Here is a 17,355-nt window from a genome sequence, read left to right on the forward strand (position 1 = left end):
CCTGACTCCTTTGTGTTTCAGTGGCATGCATGGAAACAGTTGCACAGGCACCCACAACTTCCTCAGATTATGCAACAGTGTCCAAGCCTATACAGTTGAAATGACCATTGTTTTACATTACTTCACTCCGTCTCTACCCGACTAACAACAACGTCGAGCTCTGACATTTTTACTAATTTCTTAGTGGATTTCTCATACCGGATCAGTCCTGCTTTTTTCAGTACTGTCAACTTTATTCCCATTAACTTTTAACCCATTGTGAAATGAGCAATACTGTACAGAAGAAGTGAGTCAGAGTTTAACTTTGAGTTAATAATTATCTTTCCTGTGATACTTCTACAAAGGATCAGACCACAGCTGGTTTTCCTGCTGACATTCAGACACCATGGATCTGCGTCTCACTGCCTGCGTCCTGATGGTACTTTGTGCGACATGGAGTGCAAACGGAGGGAACATTTTGGTGTGGTACACCGAAGGCAGCCACTGGATAAACATGAAGCTTGTTCTGGAGATGCTGGTTGACAGGGGACACCAGGTGACTGTACTGACCCCGAGCTCGTCAATGTACATGAACACCAATGAACCTTCCCGCTTTCACTATGAGCCCTTCAACGTCTCTTTCTCATTGGAGGCTATGGAAGAGTTTCTAGAAGAGTTCCTCCGATTCTCCATATACGAGATTGATTATATGAACTACTTGGAGCTCTACATCAGATTCATTGACATAATGAAAACTGACCTGCAGTTTTCTATCCAGTATTTGGACGGTGTGGTGAAATCAGAAGCCGCCATGAAGAAATTGAAAGAAGGAAAGTACGACCTTCTCTTGGCTGACCCCCTCTACCCTGGCAGTGACTTGGTAGCAGATATTTTGGGGATCCCACTCGTCTTCTCCTTGCGCTTCTCCTTAGCTAATAACTGGGAGAGGCATTGTGGTCAGATGCCTGCTCCACCATCCTTTGTTCCCGGTGCTATGAGCAAACTCACAGATAAGATGGACTTCTCAGAGAGAGTGTGGAACTTTCTCTTCTACACTCTCCAAGACATCATGATTGATCACACTTTTTGGAACGTATTAGACAGATATTACTCTGATGTCAAAGGTGAGCAAATAGGCGTAAAGCACTGATTTATAAAACTATTTAAAACTTGCTAAAGATTTAAACGCAGTTTTTTAAATATCCCATCAGATCTGATTAAGAAAATATGCCTTGTATGAACTATTGGTGATATGTCCTTTACTTATGCATTGCAACAGGAACTCCCACCAGTGCCTGTGAGTTGATGAGTAAAGCAGACATCTGGTTAATTCGAACCTACTGGGATTTTGAATTCCCTCGTCCTTTCCTCCCCAACTTCAAATATGTTGGTGGGATCCACTGCAGACCTGCTAAACCTTTACCAGAGGTAAGGACACTCAACTATTACCATCTGATTAATCATTACATCACAGAATATTCCTGCCAGGAGCAGTGAAGCCATCAAAATGTTGAACAAAAATGAGAAAACAGCTGGTTGGCTGGTGGTGGGCTAATATTTGACTTGTTACAGGATCTGGAGGAATTTGTGCAGAGTTCTGGAGATGATGGCATTGTGATCTTCACTTTAGGATCCATGATCAACAACGTCACCAAGGAGAAGGCAAACATGATAGCTTCAGGCCTCGCTCAGATCCCACAAAAGTTAAGTTTTCTTTAAGGACAAGTGTCCTCTTTTTTGGAAATCAAAATATGGTCACCTTAGACTACTAGGACTACCAAAACTACCATTTCTACCATCTCAAATTTTACATCACTCAGTTTTTCCTGCGAAAAGTCAGATTTTGTCTGTTTGTCTGTTGTTTGTCTGATGATTTCTAATGACAAGTCTTGAGATGTCCCCTACCCTTCAAGTCTTGAAAAATTGCATTACAATATAAAACTAGCATACAAAACCCCCCCAATCATGTTAGCAAATATCTTACTGTTTATAGGTGCTGTGGAGATATAGAGGAGAAAAGCCAGAAACTTTGGGTGGCAACACTAAAATATATGACTGGATCCCTCAGAATGACCTCCTGGGTAAGTAATGTGGGTACCAATCACAGATGAATAACGGATCAATAGATGATGGGCAGTATAGAAACATTGATTCCATCAAAACTTATCTTAGTGAAAACAGATTCCACAACGATGGCAAATTTTCACTGCACACTGAACATAATTTTTTCTACAAAAGTTTTTAAAAGCCTAGAGCTTATTTTGCCACATTCAACACTAAATGTTTTATTGGAGGCTGTGAGCATTTGTTATATTAAAAACAAGGAGAACTGAATGAAATATGATTTTCTCACAGATGAAATCATGATTACAAGTTGCACGCTGCGCTAAACTACTTTGTTTAGTTCATTTTCTCAAAGCTGTTCCACTTTAACAGATGTCTGGACATGCAAGTTAAATTTCAACTTAAATCACTTCTTCACATATATTGACATTCCCAAGTAGTCCAAGTGTGTAATAAGTAATTAAATGTTTAATGGTTTGTTTAATGGTTATTTGGCATGTCTTATGTCACCTTAAAACTAAAGCTAAGTACTTGTCCAGGTTTAGTGAAACCTTTTTGCTGTCCAAGTGTGAAAAACTTACTCCAGATGTTTCATGGTTATTTGACATGTCTTAGGTCACCCTAAAGCTAGAGCTTTCATCACCCATGGAGGCACAAACGGGATTTATGAAGCCATCTACCATGGCGTTCCCATTGTGGGCATCCCCATGTTTGCTGACCAGCCAGACAACATGGTCCATATGAAAGAAAAAGGAGCTGCAGTTATTCTCAACTTGAACTTCATGACGTCTGAAGGTCTTAGAGACACAATCAACACAGTCATCAACTACAAATCGTGAGTTCTTTGAACTATCTGTATACTTTGGATTAGGATTTGAAAGTATAGATTTTATAGCAAAGATGAGTGTGGGCTCAAGAGTATGAAAAGTATGAAGGCCAAGCATAACATACCTTAAACCAGAATTATTTGCAATTTCAAGTCACAGTGATCAACCTACACTGAACACAATCTGGTCTTGGTTTCTCATTCGTTTATTTATTTTTTTTAATTGATTTGCAGCATGTTTTGGGGTGCTTTACAGAGCCTTTGCGAGGCTTTTTTTTTTCATAAATGTAAGTTGTTATGCTGTACCTTACTAAAACCACTGAGCCCTTTATTGTCACTGGAATGTGCATGTATTAATTTAGCAAGACAAAAAAAAGTTTTAAATGTTCTGGCAACACTTTATAACACAAACTACAAATATGGTGCAAGTACGCTGTACTTACGTGCATTTTGTGTCAAGTCAGGTTTTTGCAGGATATAATGAAAGAAGTACACTGTAAGTACCCTGTACTTTCTGGAATGCAAACCATATTATGGAGTCACCAGCGAAACAATGAAACAATTACAATGAATGTAGCACCCACAACTAAGGCACAAGTAGCCTTTAATTACATGTAATGTTTTGTACCAAGTCAGGTTTTTGCAGGAAATAATAAAATAATTACATTGTTAGACTACAAGTACCCTGTAATTAAGTGCAATTTTTTGTGCAACATTTTTTAGTTACACCATAACACAACCCATGCCCCAGAAAGCACAGGATATTTCCATTGTACTTGTTTTATTGTTTCTTGCAAAAACCTAAATTGTTGCCTGCAAATTGCACATAAGTGCAGGGTACTTATACGCTGGTCGTGTTAAAAAGTTTTAGCAACCCTTTTGTACTTTGTTTTAATTTGCTGTTAAACCTCTTTTACAGTGATGGAATAGTAGAACACACACCAAGAATACCCATTCACACAATCAAATTCGTTTCACTTAAATCTGCAACAAACTAAAGTTATTTCCATGTCTCTTATTAGGCTTTGAGACCATGACATTTAACGTTTGGAGTTTAAGCTCTAACGTGCAGCCATCTCCTTAGAAATAAACAGCAGCACCGAGACTGCACAAAGTGATTAAATTATTAACTGGAGTTGAGGGCTCTTTACAATAAATTTCAAGATTAATGATTTTCTGTACCATTAATCTCTCGCCTCATTTAACTGTTTATTCTTGCAGTTTTATGTTCTTTAGAGATTAATTTTAAGAATTTTATCATCATCTGATAGCATCTCTGACTGGACTAGGTGGCAATGAAAGGGATCATTTCATACAGAAGCAGAGTCACATGTCCCATAAAACACCTCTTTTTGTGTGAGCGCACACAGAGCCTGAAATTGAGAGCTTTACATAGAAAGATGATAAAGACAGTAATCACAAGTCACTGAATGTACATGCCCTTGGGTTCTCAGGGCCATGCTCAGGTTCACACTTCAAAACAAGATTTCACTAATCAGTGGTTGATGTCACAGTGCCAACTTCTATATTTTATGTACAAACTATTGTTTTTCTGCTTCATAGGAGAATTCAAAAGACAGATTTACAGCATATCATAAAGTACGGTGGCCCCTAGAGACAAAGCACGTACAAAATCCAAAACACTTACAAAATCCAAAACACGTACAAAATCCAAAACACAACGGAAATGCTCCAGGACGCTAGGGGCAGTGTTGAGCTTTCTTTTACCTAGTAACTACACAAGCCAGGAAGTACCAATGACCGGATTTGGGCTGTATCCCAATTCAGGGTCTGCAGCCTTAAAGGCCGCATTTTAAGGCCGATTACGTCACAGCGACACGACGAAGGCTGTCCCAGTTCAAAGGCTGCTCGAAATGCGGCCCTCAAATGCGTCCTTCATTTCCCTGAATTTTAAGGATTTTGGTGTAGCCTTCATGGCCCAACATATCCCAGACTTCATAGCGTGGCAGTCGGTGTGGATAATTTTGTCGAAAAAAACGGCGGAAGCGGAGCGGCCAAAGAGTAAACTTTCAGAAGTAAGTACTGAATATTATGTCACTTATTTATGCGCGAATGTTTTTATAATGGAGAACATTAAAACATTACTGTTGGCCACATGTCAGGAAAGTTATGTGACATTAGCGATGTTTGTACTAACTTGGTTTTAAAGCCTTTACTTCAAAATATACGCTGTTCAATAGTTGACTTTAATCTTACAGAGAATGTGATGATTTTATGGATAATTAAAGTCAGTCATATATCCACAAACACAACAAGCTGAAAGTCAGTGATGCTGCTCGGTTTGTAGTCCTGAATATCACGGCACAAGCAGGATTCACTGCACTGTTAATGTTAGCTATGTTGTATTGCTGCCTCTGTTCGGTGGTGTCGAGCCAAACGCACTTTAACGTGTGTTTGAACGAGCTGACGGTTCACTCGTTAAGCTGAAAGAAAGATGCTTTAATCACAGGAGTCACACATGTGTCCACTGCACCATCTGGGAACTCTTCTTGTTTACCACTGTAATAACACAAATACTAAATCCTCCTTCTCTTGTGCTGTTTTGTAGCAGTGTATACACCTGAGACTATCACCTGTCTGTCCGTCCTGCACTCTCTCTCTTTTTCTTTCTCTCTGGTTGTGTAATAAAAGTATGAACATGTAGTTATAAGTTACACTTGTGTTTGAATCCTGCACCTTATCACACATTTGATTTCCATGTGTGACAACTGCAAGTGTCCAGAGTGAGGACAGACTGAGGGACCCACTGCTGCACATCATCTGTGAGGCTTTGCACCCCTGATGATCCACCAGGACAAACTCAGCAGTGTGTGAGGAAGAGGAGGAAGAAGAGCCAGCAGCAGCTGACAGATGGAGATAATAGACAGACTGTTCCCTGTTTGTGAAGGACTGCTAGGAAAGTTTAACATAACTAATTGTCTGTCCTAAATCAGTCTTATTAGGTTATGTTCAAATAATTTTATCATTCCAGTGTTTTCAGTGTGGGAGAAAGTACTCAGGGCCTTCAAGTTACACACCATGAAAGGCAGCAACAAGTTTAATGTTCAGAAACCTAAAGTCTGTATCAGCAGCAGAATGGACCTAAAAATAAATGTTTGTTCCAGTTCTATGAAGCTTTGAGTATTTTGGATTAGTAGTACTGCTGTGTTTGTTGCATCATATTGCTGTAATTGTTTATATGCTTTATATATTCTGAGGTAAGTTGATCTATATTGTTACATCATATTCTATAAGGATGTTATGTGTTTGTATACTTTCTGCCCAGTTTGACCCATTTAGCAGAAGTCAGCCTGTTTAAGGCTCTGATATCTATTCTGTATGACTTAAAGCAGTTATGACATGGTCATGGTCCATAAAGGAATATTTAATATGTCAGTCTACTCTTCATTCAGAAACAGTTTTCACAGCTCGTACATTTTCTTTTTATAAATATATGTAAACAATGAGCCAAATTTAGTAATGCCAACATACTGAAGGAACAACATTTGTCTCTTATATAGATTAGATTAGATTAGATAGAACTTTATTAATCCCTCGGGTGGGTTCCTCTGGGAAATTCGATTTCCAAAAAAGCACAGCACCGACAGAAGTTACAGAGTTACAGAATATTATATATATATATACACACACACACACACACACACACACACACACACACACACACACACACACATATATAAATACAGAGACAATATAAATAAAATATACGAAGGGGATAAATAGAATAAATAGGAATAAAAAATAAAAATACAAGTGAATGAATTGCACATTTCAAGTATTGAGGTCTATTGCACTGTTGACTATTTACAAAAGTATTGCACAAAAGGTATTGCACAGTGAGGTGAAGAGGCACTACAGCTTAGTTGTTCCCCCCTCCTTTGTCCTCCTGTTTCCCCTCCCTCTCCCCTCCAGAGAGGAGTTAAACAGTTTGATGGCGTGTGGGACAAAGGAGTTTTTAAGTCTGTTGGTTCTTGTCTTGGGGAGAAGCAACCTGTCACTGAACAGACTCTTCTGGTTGTTAATGGCCGTGTGCAGAGGATGCCTGGCATTGTCCATAATGTCCATCAGTTTCTTTAATGTCCTTTTCTCTGCCACTGTCACCAGAGTGTCCAGCTTCATGCCGACCACAGAGCTAGCCCTCCTGATCAGTTTTTCCAGCCTGGATGAGTCCTTCTTTGCTGTGCTGCTCCCCCAGCACACCACAGCATAGAAAAGTACTCCAGCAACCACCGACTGGTAAAACATCCTCAGGAGCTTCCTGCAGATGTTAAAAGACCTCAGCCTCCTGAGGAAGTACAGTCGGCTTTGGGCTTTTTTGTACAGGTGCTCTGTGTTGCATGACCAGTCCAGTTTATTGTCCACCCACAGCCCGAGGTACTTGTACTTGTTGACCACCTCCACCTCCTCCCCCTCTATCTGAACCGGCAGTGGACCTGCTCTAGACCTCCCGAAGTCCACAACCAGTTCCTTAGTCTTTGAGGTGTTGAGTTGCAGGTGGTTTGTGTGACTCCATGCGACAAAGTTCCTCACCAGACTTCTGTACTCCTCTTCCTGATCATCCCAGATACACCCCATGATGGCTGTGTCGTCTGCAAACTTCTGAATGTGGCATAATTCAGAGTTGTAGCAGAAGTCAGAGGTGTACAGGGTGAAGAGAAGAGGGGACAGCACAGTTCCCTGTGGTGCTCCTGTGCTGCTGACCACAGTGTCAGACGTGATGTGCTTCAGCCTGACGTACTGTGGTCTGTCGGTGAGGTAGTCGGAGATCCAAGCGACCAGGCAGGGGTCCACCTCCATCCTGTTCAGTTTTTCCTGAAGCATATATATGCATATATATGCAGTTTTTCCTGAAGCATATATGATACACCTATATATGCACTGTCAAAGATACTTGTCTTTGAGTGAAGATTTAAGGTGATAAGACATAAATAACTGCAACTTGAATCTGTACTGAGGCTCAGTATTTGACACAGAGTTCATGTTCACTGCTGTAATAGCTAATAATGATTAATATAATAACTATAATATTGGCCATATTATATTTACATTACCAAAGTGATATGACTTTAGTCTCATGAACAACATTAGCTAATTGTTATTTACTAACTAATGTTAAATGACTGTTCAGTACAGAAATGAAGCCCAAAAATCATGTTTTACTGTCCTGTGGTCTCAGCCTCAGATACTTATCAAATCACACAAAGCTCTTGCAGAAACAAACAAACGAACAAAATATGTTCTCCTTCATTTCTGTCAAACAAAGTTGTATAACACGTTTTCAGCGGTTAGTATCATGGTTGCTAGGCAACCTGGGCAGTGTGACGGAGACTATACCGTCCCATACAGCCCAACAAACTTGCCGTTTATTTTGCAAATCGAGCTCAACACTGCCCCTAGCGTCCAGGAGCACTTCCATTGTGATTTGGAGTTTGCAAGTGTTTTGGATTTTGTAAGTGTTTTGGAGTTTGTAAGTGTTTTGGATTTTGTACGTGTTTTGGATTTTGTACGTGTTTTGGAGTTTGCATGTGTTTTGGATTTTGTAAGTGTTTTGGATTTTGCATGTGTTTTGGATTTTGCATGTGTTTTGGATTTTGTACGTGTTTTGGATTTTGTACGTGTTTTGGAGTTTGCATGTGTTTTGGATTTTGTACGTGTTTTGGATTTTGTAAGTGTTTTGGATTTTGCATGTGTTTTGGATTTTGCATGTGTTTTGGATTTTGCATGTGTTTTGGATTTTGTAAGTGTTTTGGATTTTGTAAGTGTTTCGGATTTTGTACGTGTTTTGGATTTTGCATGTGTTTTGGATTTTGTAAGTGTTTTGGATTTTGCATGTGTTTTGGAGTTTGTGCATGATATTTGGAATTTGTAAGTGTTTTTGGAGTTTGTACACCGGGGCCACCGTAATAAAGGTCTAATGAGCATAAAAGTTCAAGTACCACAAAGTTGTTGTTTTTTTAAATGTATCTCTTTATTTGAATTTTTTGATACAAAACAACAACAAACAACAAAAACAACACAATAATGTCACGGTTCTGGGTCAGTATTGACCCAGCATTCTGAGTTCTGATCTATTTTGAATGAACGTTTTGTTTCTCTGGTGTTTTGTTGATGATGATTATTATTGTTTGAGTTCTATGTGTTATATTCGGTATGCCTGCTTATGAGTCTGCGTCTGTGTCTCTGTCGTGTGCTTCCTGTTTTATTTTGTAGTTCTGTGTCCTATGTCAGTGCGTTCAGCTTTGTGCTCTCCCTGTCTCGTCAGTGTAATCAGCGTCAGCCGTGTCTCCCAGCTGTTTCCTCTTCGCTCCGTTCACCTCTTGTATTTAGTGTCTGTGTCTTCCCCTACTCGGTGTTGTGTCGTTAACGTCTGTTCATCCTCTTACCTTCTCCATGCTGTGTGTTTGTCATGTTCCAGTTCTCCAGCACCACTGTTTGTAAGTTTTTGTTCAGTTTTGTGACTCATAGTTTGAGGAGTTTTTCCAGCAATAAAGCTGCGTTTTCAGTTTAAGTCCTGTCTCCAAGAGTCCTGCGTATTGGGTCCACCACTCCTGCCTGCCTGCCACACAGTCAACCATGACAAATAAGCAGTCTGAGACATGTAAAAGGAAAACTAATAGAGTATGGTAAATAATTGGGTCTACCAGCCATTTACACATTTGTCCTGACAAACCCAACCTGCCATTGGAATGGGGCTGCCCCTCTCACTATAGTTTTCCTCAGATCATCAGGTAAGTAATCACTGGAGGGCGCCATATATCCAAAAAAAGTGTCACTTCAATTCAGTCTCTGCCTCTGCTCTGGCCCCAATCTGTAACAACCACCTATTGCCACCATCCCTCGTGAACTCGTGTATATGGGAGTCCACGAGGGATGGGTATTACATGTTTTTAGGATTAATTTTTTTTTTAAACATAACACTATTCTAAGCTTTAGTGACCTGTCTTCTTTGTATAATTTGTATTATTATAACTTGTATCATTTCTTCCGCTATTGTCAAATAAGACACTGTGCATCTTCTATCTTGCCAGAGTTTCCAAGTCAGCCCCCTAAGCAATGGTAGGAAGAATTATTTGAGCTGAAGTCTCACAGTAAGGCTCTTATAACACAAAAAAGGGCGATCGTGGCTCAAAGAGTTGGCATTTCGTCTTGTAACCGGAAGGTTGCCGGTTCGAGCCCCGGCTATGACAGTCTCGGCGTTGTGTCCTTGGGCAAGACACTTCACCTACCGCCTACTGGTGATGGCCAGAGGAGCCCATCGCGCGATATGGCAGCCTCTCCTCTGTCAGTCTGCCCCAGGGCAGCTGTGGCTACAACTGTAGCTTGCCTCCACCAGTGTGTGAATGTGAGAGTGAATGAATAGTGGAATTGTACAGCGCTTTGAGGGCCCCGAAAAGTGCTATATAAATGCAATCCATTATTATTATTATTATTAAATACCTTAATTAAGACATGGGGCAATTACTGAACCCCCCCCAAAAAAAAAAAAAAAAGTTGGGAACAGGACCTGGGCCTTAAGTTTGGGAAAGATTACTGGGACAAAGTAATTGACAGAATTCATACCTCGTCCTCATGTGCAAGACTCTCTCTTATTCAGTTTAAGACGGTGTACAGATTGCACTTCTCAAGATCTAAACTTTTTGCAATGGGTACCACCTCATAAAATATATGGCTCTTAAAGTAGCATGCTTATGACCGACATTAAAGTACAGTAGTATAGGCCTATTTAACACCTACATACAGTTTACACAAGACAATTTTATGTCTTATATGAATATTATTTATTTTAACTTTCATAAACAAGATGTGACGAGTGATAATATAACAACTGTACTGCATCAAAACATTCACAGCAGGTGGGATATCCAATCTTTAAGTGATTACCTGATGAATCCTGCTTCTGGGTCCAAACTACTCTGCATTTATTAAAGCGGTTTTAATGCTTTTTATTTTGTTCTATTTATTTTGAACAAGCCCCTAAAAACAGTCAGTGATCACTGTCGGCCTCTCTCGGTTTTTATTACTGCTAATCATTTTAAAGCTCAGTTTTTAAAACCTTACGATGTAACTACACCCCAGCCCATGCAGCAGAATATTAATGACTAATCTTGGATTGTGGATGGATTATCTCAGTTTTTCTCCTGACTGAAGTTTGGTCTGTTTACAGCATCCAGCCATTATTCGATTAAATTTGTTCCTAATCATCAGGAACTCTCGCGTCAACTTTTATCGAGTTGTAAAAAGTTAGCTATCATACTCCAGCTTCACTGAGTTTATGTTATGCTAACATAGCTGTGCAGCTAGCCACCGTGCAGCACATAATTATATACCAGCTAGCCCAACTTCAGTAACCCTACAAACGCCACTGCTGTTTATTTTTCAGTCTTCATTTATGTTGGAAGTGATAGCAGAGCTGTACATTTTATCTTTTGCTGTTGCGGTTAAGCTGCCGGAATTATAGCTTCACGACCCTCCTTTGTGGTTCATGCTTATCGAAGTTCAGTTTGCTCTCCATGACGTTTCAGCTGACAACATGAATTACTATCGTGTGGTGGCCTCGCTGGATCCGCTGTCCACCCGCTGTGTGATGACCCTCCATGATGATTGAAGGAAACGGTTTCCAAGGCCTAATCCGTGGATCGACTTCCTTCGAGGCGTGGACGTCTATCAGCAGAGAATGTACCTTCACCTATCAGCAGAGAATGTCCCTTAGTCTGTAACACAGTCAAATATATTCTCAAGCAATATTCAAGCATGCCATTCAGCGTGTTAGTACGAGCTCGGGAGCAGCTTGGGAGAACAAGAAAACAGAGACTGCTTCAGATTGTCTTCCCAAATTGACTCAACTTTATTCACAAGTACAACAGTTTATATAGAGGGTAAAATTCATGAGACAGCAGATTTATCAGTTTAAACCAGTACAGACCAAGATAAGGCAGCGTCTTCCTGCCCTTGGGTGAAGAAGCATCCTTTGTGTAGTGTATCAGTTCAGCTACAATTGTGATTATCTCAGCGACATATTTTCAAGGCACAAAACAAAGAGTTCTTACATTAGTGAAATCTGAAACAAACCATTTGGCCTTCAACAGGCGTCTAAAAGATTAAGAAACTAATGTAGCTGAGGGAGTGATCTCTGTGGTATTTCAACCTTGTACCAGCCTGTGATTCTCACACATCAATTCTTGGGTCAAAGAGAAAAATAACTAAAACAAAGGGGCCTTATTGAATGACAGAGTTTTCCTGCATAATGTCACTATAAAACAATATCCAGTAAATGCTACCATGGTACTAAAATACCTAACAATGATGATGGTGATCCCCCCCACCCAAGGGAAATACACCCCTCTCAAGGCACTGCTGCTGTGGTGCTACTCCCTCTCCGATGCAGAGCTTGCTGATAAACTCCCTCTCTCAGGCCTGGGTGATGGTACAGCTCTCAAGCTCATGGAGGGCATGCTGCCCTTGCTAGGAACGGATGACGTTGGATTCCTCTTTCTCAGACAGTTTCCGTTGCGAGGTGACCTCGCCAACTCCCCACTGCTGGCCGCAAAGGATTACCATTCACTCGCAGAAGAAGCAGGTTGCCTTCTCCTGGCTACCAAGAGCTTCGGCATCCAGGTGATAGTTCCCGACTCACCAACGGCATCTCCCGCGCCACGGATTCTCCAACTCATCGATTGTGGCTAGGATTGTGGCACTGCGGAAAAGGGCTGTGTTTTTACCATCAGTGCCGTTCCATCTTTGCAGTTTTAAGGCCCAGGGAAACGAGCCTGCCAGCGCTCTGTAGTTGCTGTGACCGCTGGCGATAAGGAAAGGCTGCTCTTCACACAGGACTCGCGGTTGGAGAGACGTTTTCTGGTTCACTCCGGCTCACAGAAGAGCCTCGGGAGTCAACCCGAAAACGTCGGGAGCCTCCACAATGGCACATTATTTAATCTTAAAAAAATTGGAGCTTTCCCATGTACCACCAGAGAGAACCCAAGTACTACTAGTGGTACGCATACCACAGTTTGAGAAAGACTGATCTAGACTATCTAAAATATACCCCGACATTCCTGACCTGTGTAACAGTGGCAACACATCCACCTCGTATTTAACTCATGTGTTTTTTACCTGCACAACACTTCAGTTATACAGGACTTTTTATTTTGCACTGCTCTCTCCTGTTTTGAGTGTTACACTCAAGCCTTGCCTATTTTTTATTTATTTATTTATTTTTTTGGATTGGACGTTTGGATCAGGACTGGTTATCAGCTGTTCACTAGTTCTCAAAAATTGTAATTGCCTGAACTGTAATGAGGTATATCTTTGTATCATTTGGTACTTATTTTATTAGCCCTGATATGTCAAGCTACATGTAAAAATTCTATAAATAAAGAGGAAAAAATAATAAAAATGTAACAATTCAGATTATGTTTTTTAATTCATATACACATTCACAGGTACAAAGAAAATGCTATGCAGCTGTCCAGCATCCACCACGACAGACCCATGAGTGCTCTGGAAGAGGCAGTATTCTGGATTGAATTCACACTGAGAAATAAAGGGGCCAAGCACTTGAGGGTCCAGGCCCATGAGCTCACCTGGTACCAGTATCACAGCCTGGATGTCCTGGGCTTCTTCCTCACTATAGTTCTACTTCTCATATTCATCTTCATCAAGACCTGCAGTTTCTGTTTGAACAGGTGTTGTGTCAGGAAAGAAAAAAAGAAAAGGAAGGCTAAATAACAGACTGAACAGAAACAGAGATGTGGGACCAGTGCAGTATTTGTTACTTACATGAGATTTTCTTTCATGTATGTTTAGTTTCCCACCATCTTATTCTTTATGTATCACCATTGATTACTTTAACTAATTACAAGTGTGTTAATTTGCATAAATGTACCTGAATTTAATCTGACATTAAAAACCAAATGCTGATTGGCTGTTGAGTATATTTTTTTAAGAAAAGAAAATTCATTCTATGCCTTTAGCTGAGTAACACAAGTTTCTCTTTTAGTAATCTAGGCATACATCCATGCCATCAACAGTTATATAGATATAAAAGGTTCAAATTAAAATTTTACATAAATTATGTTATTATGAATTATGAGGAAAAACAAAAAAACACTAAATCATGTTATGAAAGAGGTTGATACAAGCTGATACATTTGGATGACAAAACTTCGTAAACATTTCCTTTGTATGAACATGTTGAAAAGTACAGGAATAAGTTTTTACTTAAAGTGCTGCGGTGTCCTAAAACTCAATTTTCCATTTTTTTTTGACGATAGTTCAGAATATGAAAAGATAAAAAAATTAATATGAAAAAGCAACCACTACATCCTGGTGTCCTGAACACGATGTAATGTAATGTGGCTATATACAGTGTTGTGATATTTTGATACCATGGTAGCATTTACAGGATATTACTTTGTAGTGAAAACTGTTACTCAATAAGGCCCATTTACTAGTTGTTTTTCTCTTTCTCTCTGACCCAAGAATTGATGTGTAAGACTCACAGGCTGGTACCCCAAGGTCGAAAATACCACAGAGACGAGACCACTTCCTTACTCCCATCCTCCCTTCTTTATCTCTTAGAAAAAGGCTCGTTAAAGGCCAGGTGGTTTGTTTCAGAATTCACTAATGAAAGAACTCTGTATTCTATGTCTAGGAGTGTATTTTGCTGGGATGATCATAAATTGTAGCTGAACTGATAAACTACACAAAGGATACTTCTTTGCTCACAAGGCAGGAAGACGTTTCCTTATTTGGTCTGTACTGGTTTGAACTGAGAACTTGCTGACACACGAACCTTTTTTTCCTCTATATAAGCTGTTATGTACTAAATAAACCTTTGAGTTGATTTGGGAAGGCAACCTGAAGCAGTCTGTGTTTCCTTGTTCTCCCAAGCTGCTCCCGGCGCTGTAACTAACCCAGCTGAACGGCATACTTGAGTGTTACTTTGAATAATTAGGAATCTAATAAAGAAAGGACAGAACTCTGCTTATCGGTGCTCGTGCCTTGGAGGGAAACCGGGACGGAGATTTTCTCTTCATACAGTATCTCACAAAAGTGAGTACACCCCTCTCATTTTTTAAATTTTATTATATGTTTTCATGGGTACAACACTAAAGATATGAACATGTTGAAAAGTACAGGAATAAGTTTTTACTTAAAGTGCTGCGGTGTCCTAAAACTCAATTTTCCATTTTTTTTGACGATAGTTCAGAATATGAAAAGGAAAAAAAATTAATATGAAAAAGCAACCACTACATCCTGGTGTCCTGAACACGATGTAATGTAATGTGGCTATATACAGTATCTCACAAAAGTGAGTACACCCCTCTCATTTTTTAAATTTTATTATATGTTTTCATGGGTACAACACTAAAGATATGACACTTTGACACAATGTAAAGTAGTCAGTGTACAGCTTGTATAACAGTATAAATTTGCTCAAAATAACTCAACATAGAGCCATTGATGTCTAAACCGGAACTAAACTGGAGTCCGCTTCCACTCCTCCATTATGACATCATGGAGCTGGTAGATGTTAGAGACCTTGTGCTCCTCCACCTCCCATTTGAGGATGCCCCACAGATGTTCAATAGGGTTTAAGATTGTAGACATGGTTGGGCAGTCAAGTACCTTTAACCTCATTTTATTTAACAGGGCACTGTTTTGGGGGGGAATCATTCTCTGCTTCAGTATGTCACAGTACATTGGCATTCATGGTTACCTCAATTAACTGTAGCTCCTCAGTGCCAGCAGCACTCTTGCAGCCCCAAACAATGGCATCCCACCACCATGCTTGACTGGAGGCAAGCCACACTGTCTTTGTACTCCTCACCTGGTTTCTGCCACACACCCCTGACACCATCTGAACCAAATAAGTTTGTCTTGGTTTCATCAGATCACAGGTACCGGTAATCCATGCTCTTAGCCTGCTTTTCTTCAGCAAACTGTTTGCAGGCTTTGTTGTGCATTATCTTTAGAAGAGGCTTCCTTCTCGGACAATGACCATTTGATGCAGTGTGTGGCATATGGTCTGAACACTGACAGGCTGACCCTCCATGCCTTCAACCTCTACAGCAATGCTGACAGCACTCATACAGCTATTTTCTAAAGGCAACCTCTAGATATGATGCTGAGCACGTGCACTCAACTTCTTTGGTTAACCATGGTGAGGTTTGTTCTGGGTGGAACCTGTACTCTTAAACTGCCTTATGGTCTTGACCACTGTGCTGCTTCTCAGTTTCAGGGTGTTGGAAATATTCTTATAGTCTAGGCCATCTTTATGTAGAGTAACAATTCTTTTTTTTTTCAGATCCTCAGAGAAGTCTTTGCCATGTTGTGCCATGTTAGACTTCCAGTGACCAGTATGAGAGAGTGTGAGAGCAATAACACCAAATTCAACACACATGTTCACCATTTGCACCTGAGACATTGTAACACTAACAGGTCACATGAAACCTGGAAAGGAAAATAGCTAATTGGGCACAATTTGGGGTGTACTCACTTTTGTTGCCATGGGTTTAGGCAATAATGGCTGTGTGTTGAGTTATATAAAGGTGACAGCAAATTTACACTGTTGAACAAGCTCTACACTGACTACTTTGCATTGTATCGAAGTGTCATATCTTCAGTGTTGTTCCATTAAAAAATATATATACAGTGAGATACTGTCAGCTGAAGTTGAAATAGGGCCGGTGTTCTAGATTAATTGGCATTGTAAATTAACTGGTGACGGTCAAAGAAATGGGTTTATGTATTTATTTGTCGGGTGGTTTGCCATGTGTTTTTTTTTTAGTTTTGAGGTTAGAGATTTAGAGATTTTTAGTTTTAAAGACAAGTTAAGAATATTCATAGTTTAATTTCCAAAACTTGCATATGATCTTCAATTTGTAGCTGATCTACTGACGTATCACATAGCAGCTGGGGCAGTCTCAAATGGAGTTTAGTCCACTACTGCCACCTGTGGCCAAGTGCCATACTACTACCAGATTAACTAGTGACCATCTGCACCTGGTTCTATGACCACCTTGAGTAGAGGCTGAGTGGCTGCACTTAAACCTGGTGCATTCAGATCTACCCATAAACACGTTGAAAGATGCAATGCTAGCAATTTGGATTGTCAACACTTAAACCAATCATTGAGCAAAGACAACAGGGATAATTTTTTCTGTGTATTAAGCCTGGGTAACATTTGTAGTTGCCTTCTGTACAGGGGAAGTCCATGCACAGTCCTTGTACGACTTTCCACAGCAGGTGCATTCAATAAGAAAGAAAATTTAGATTGTCAGAATCATTCATCTAAAGTCGGGCTGTTGAGTGAAGCAACTAACGATGATCCTCTAATCGCCTGAGCCAAGACCATCTATAATCCAGTTTTGAGTTCCCTCCCCAGACACCTTAACGCCCACTCACATCCTGGGCCATCTGACCTCAGGAATTTGCATGATAAGGTGAGGCTAGGTTTCACGGAC

At 40.2% G+C, this 17,355-nt stretch overlaps 1 protein-coding gene across 1 annotated transcript; it reads left to right on the forward strand.

Moving 5' to 3' along the window:
• The first annotated feature begins 351 nt into the window (after positions 1-351).
• On the forward strand, positions 352-13,859 carry LOC309718312 (UDP-glucuronosyltransferase 2A2-like). Its single transcript, XM_082553409.1, has 6 exons — positions 352-1,103; positions 1,259-1,407; positions 1,552-1,683; positions 1,973-2,060; positions 2,659-2,878; positions 13,330-13,859. Exons 1-6 carry the CDS (start codon positions 386-388, stop codon positions 13,613-13,615), a joined length of 1,593 nt encoding a protein of 530 aa, XP_082409535.1. The 5' UTR covers positions 352-385; the 3' UTR covers positions 13,616-13,859.
• Positions 13,860-17,355: the final 3,496 nt, after the last annotated feature.

This window comes from Aulonocara stuartgranti (genome assembly GCF_965226115.1).
Source record: "Aulonocara stuartgranti genome assembly, chromosome: 12".
Lineage (NCBI taxonomy): Eukaryota > Metazoa > Chordata > Actinopteri > Cichliformes > Cichlidae > Aulonocara > Aulonocara stuartgranti.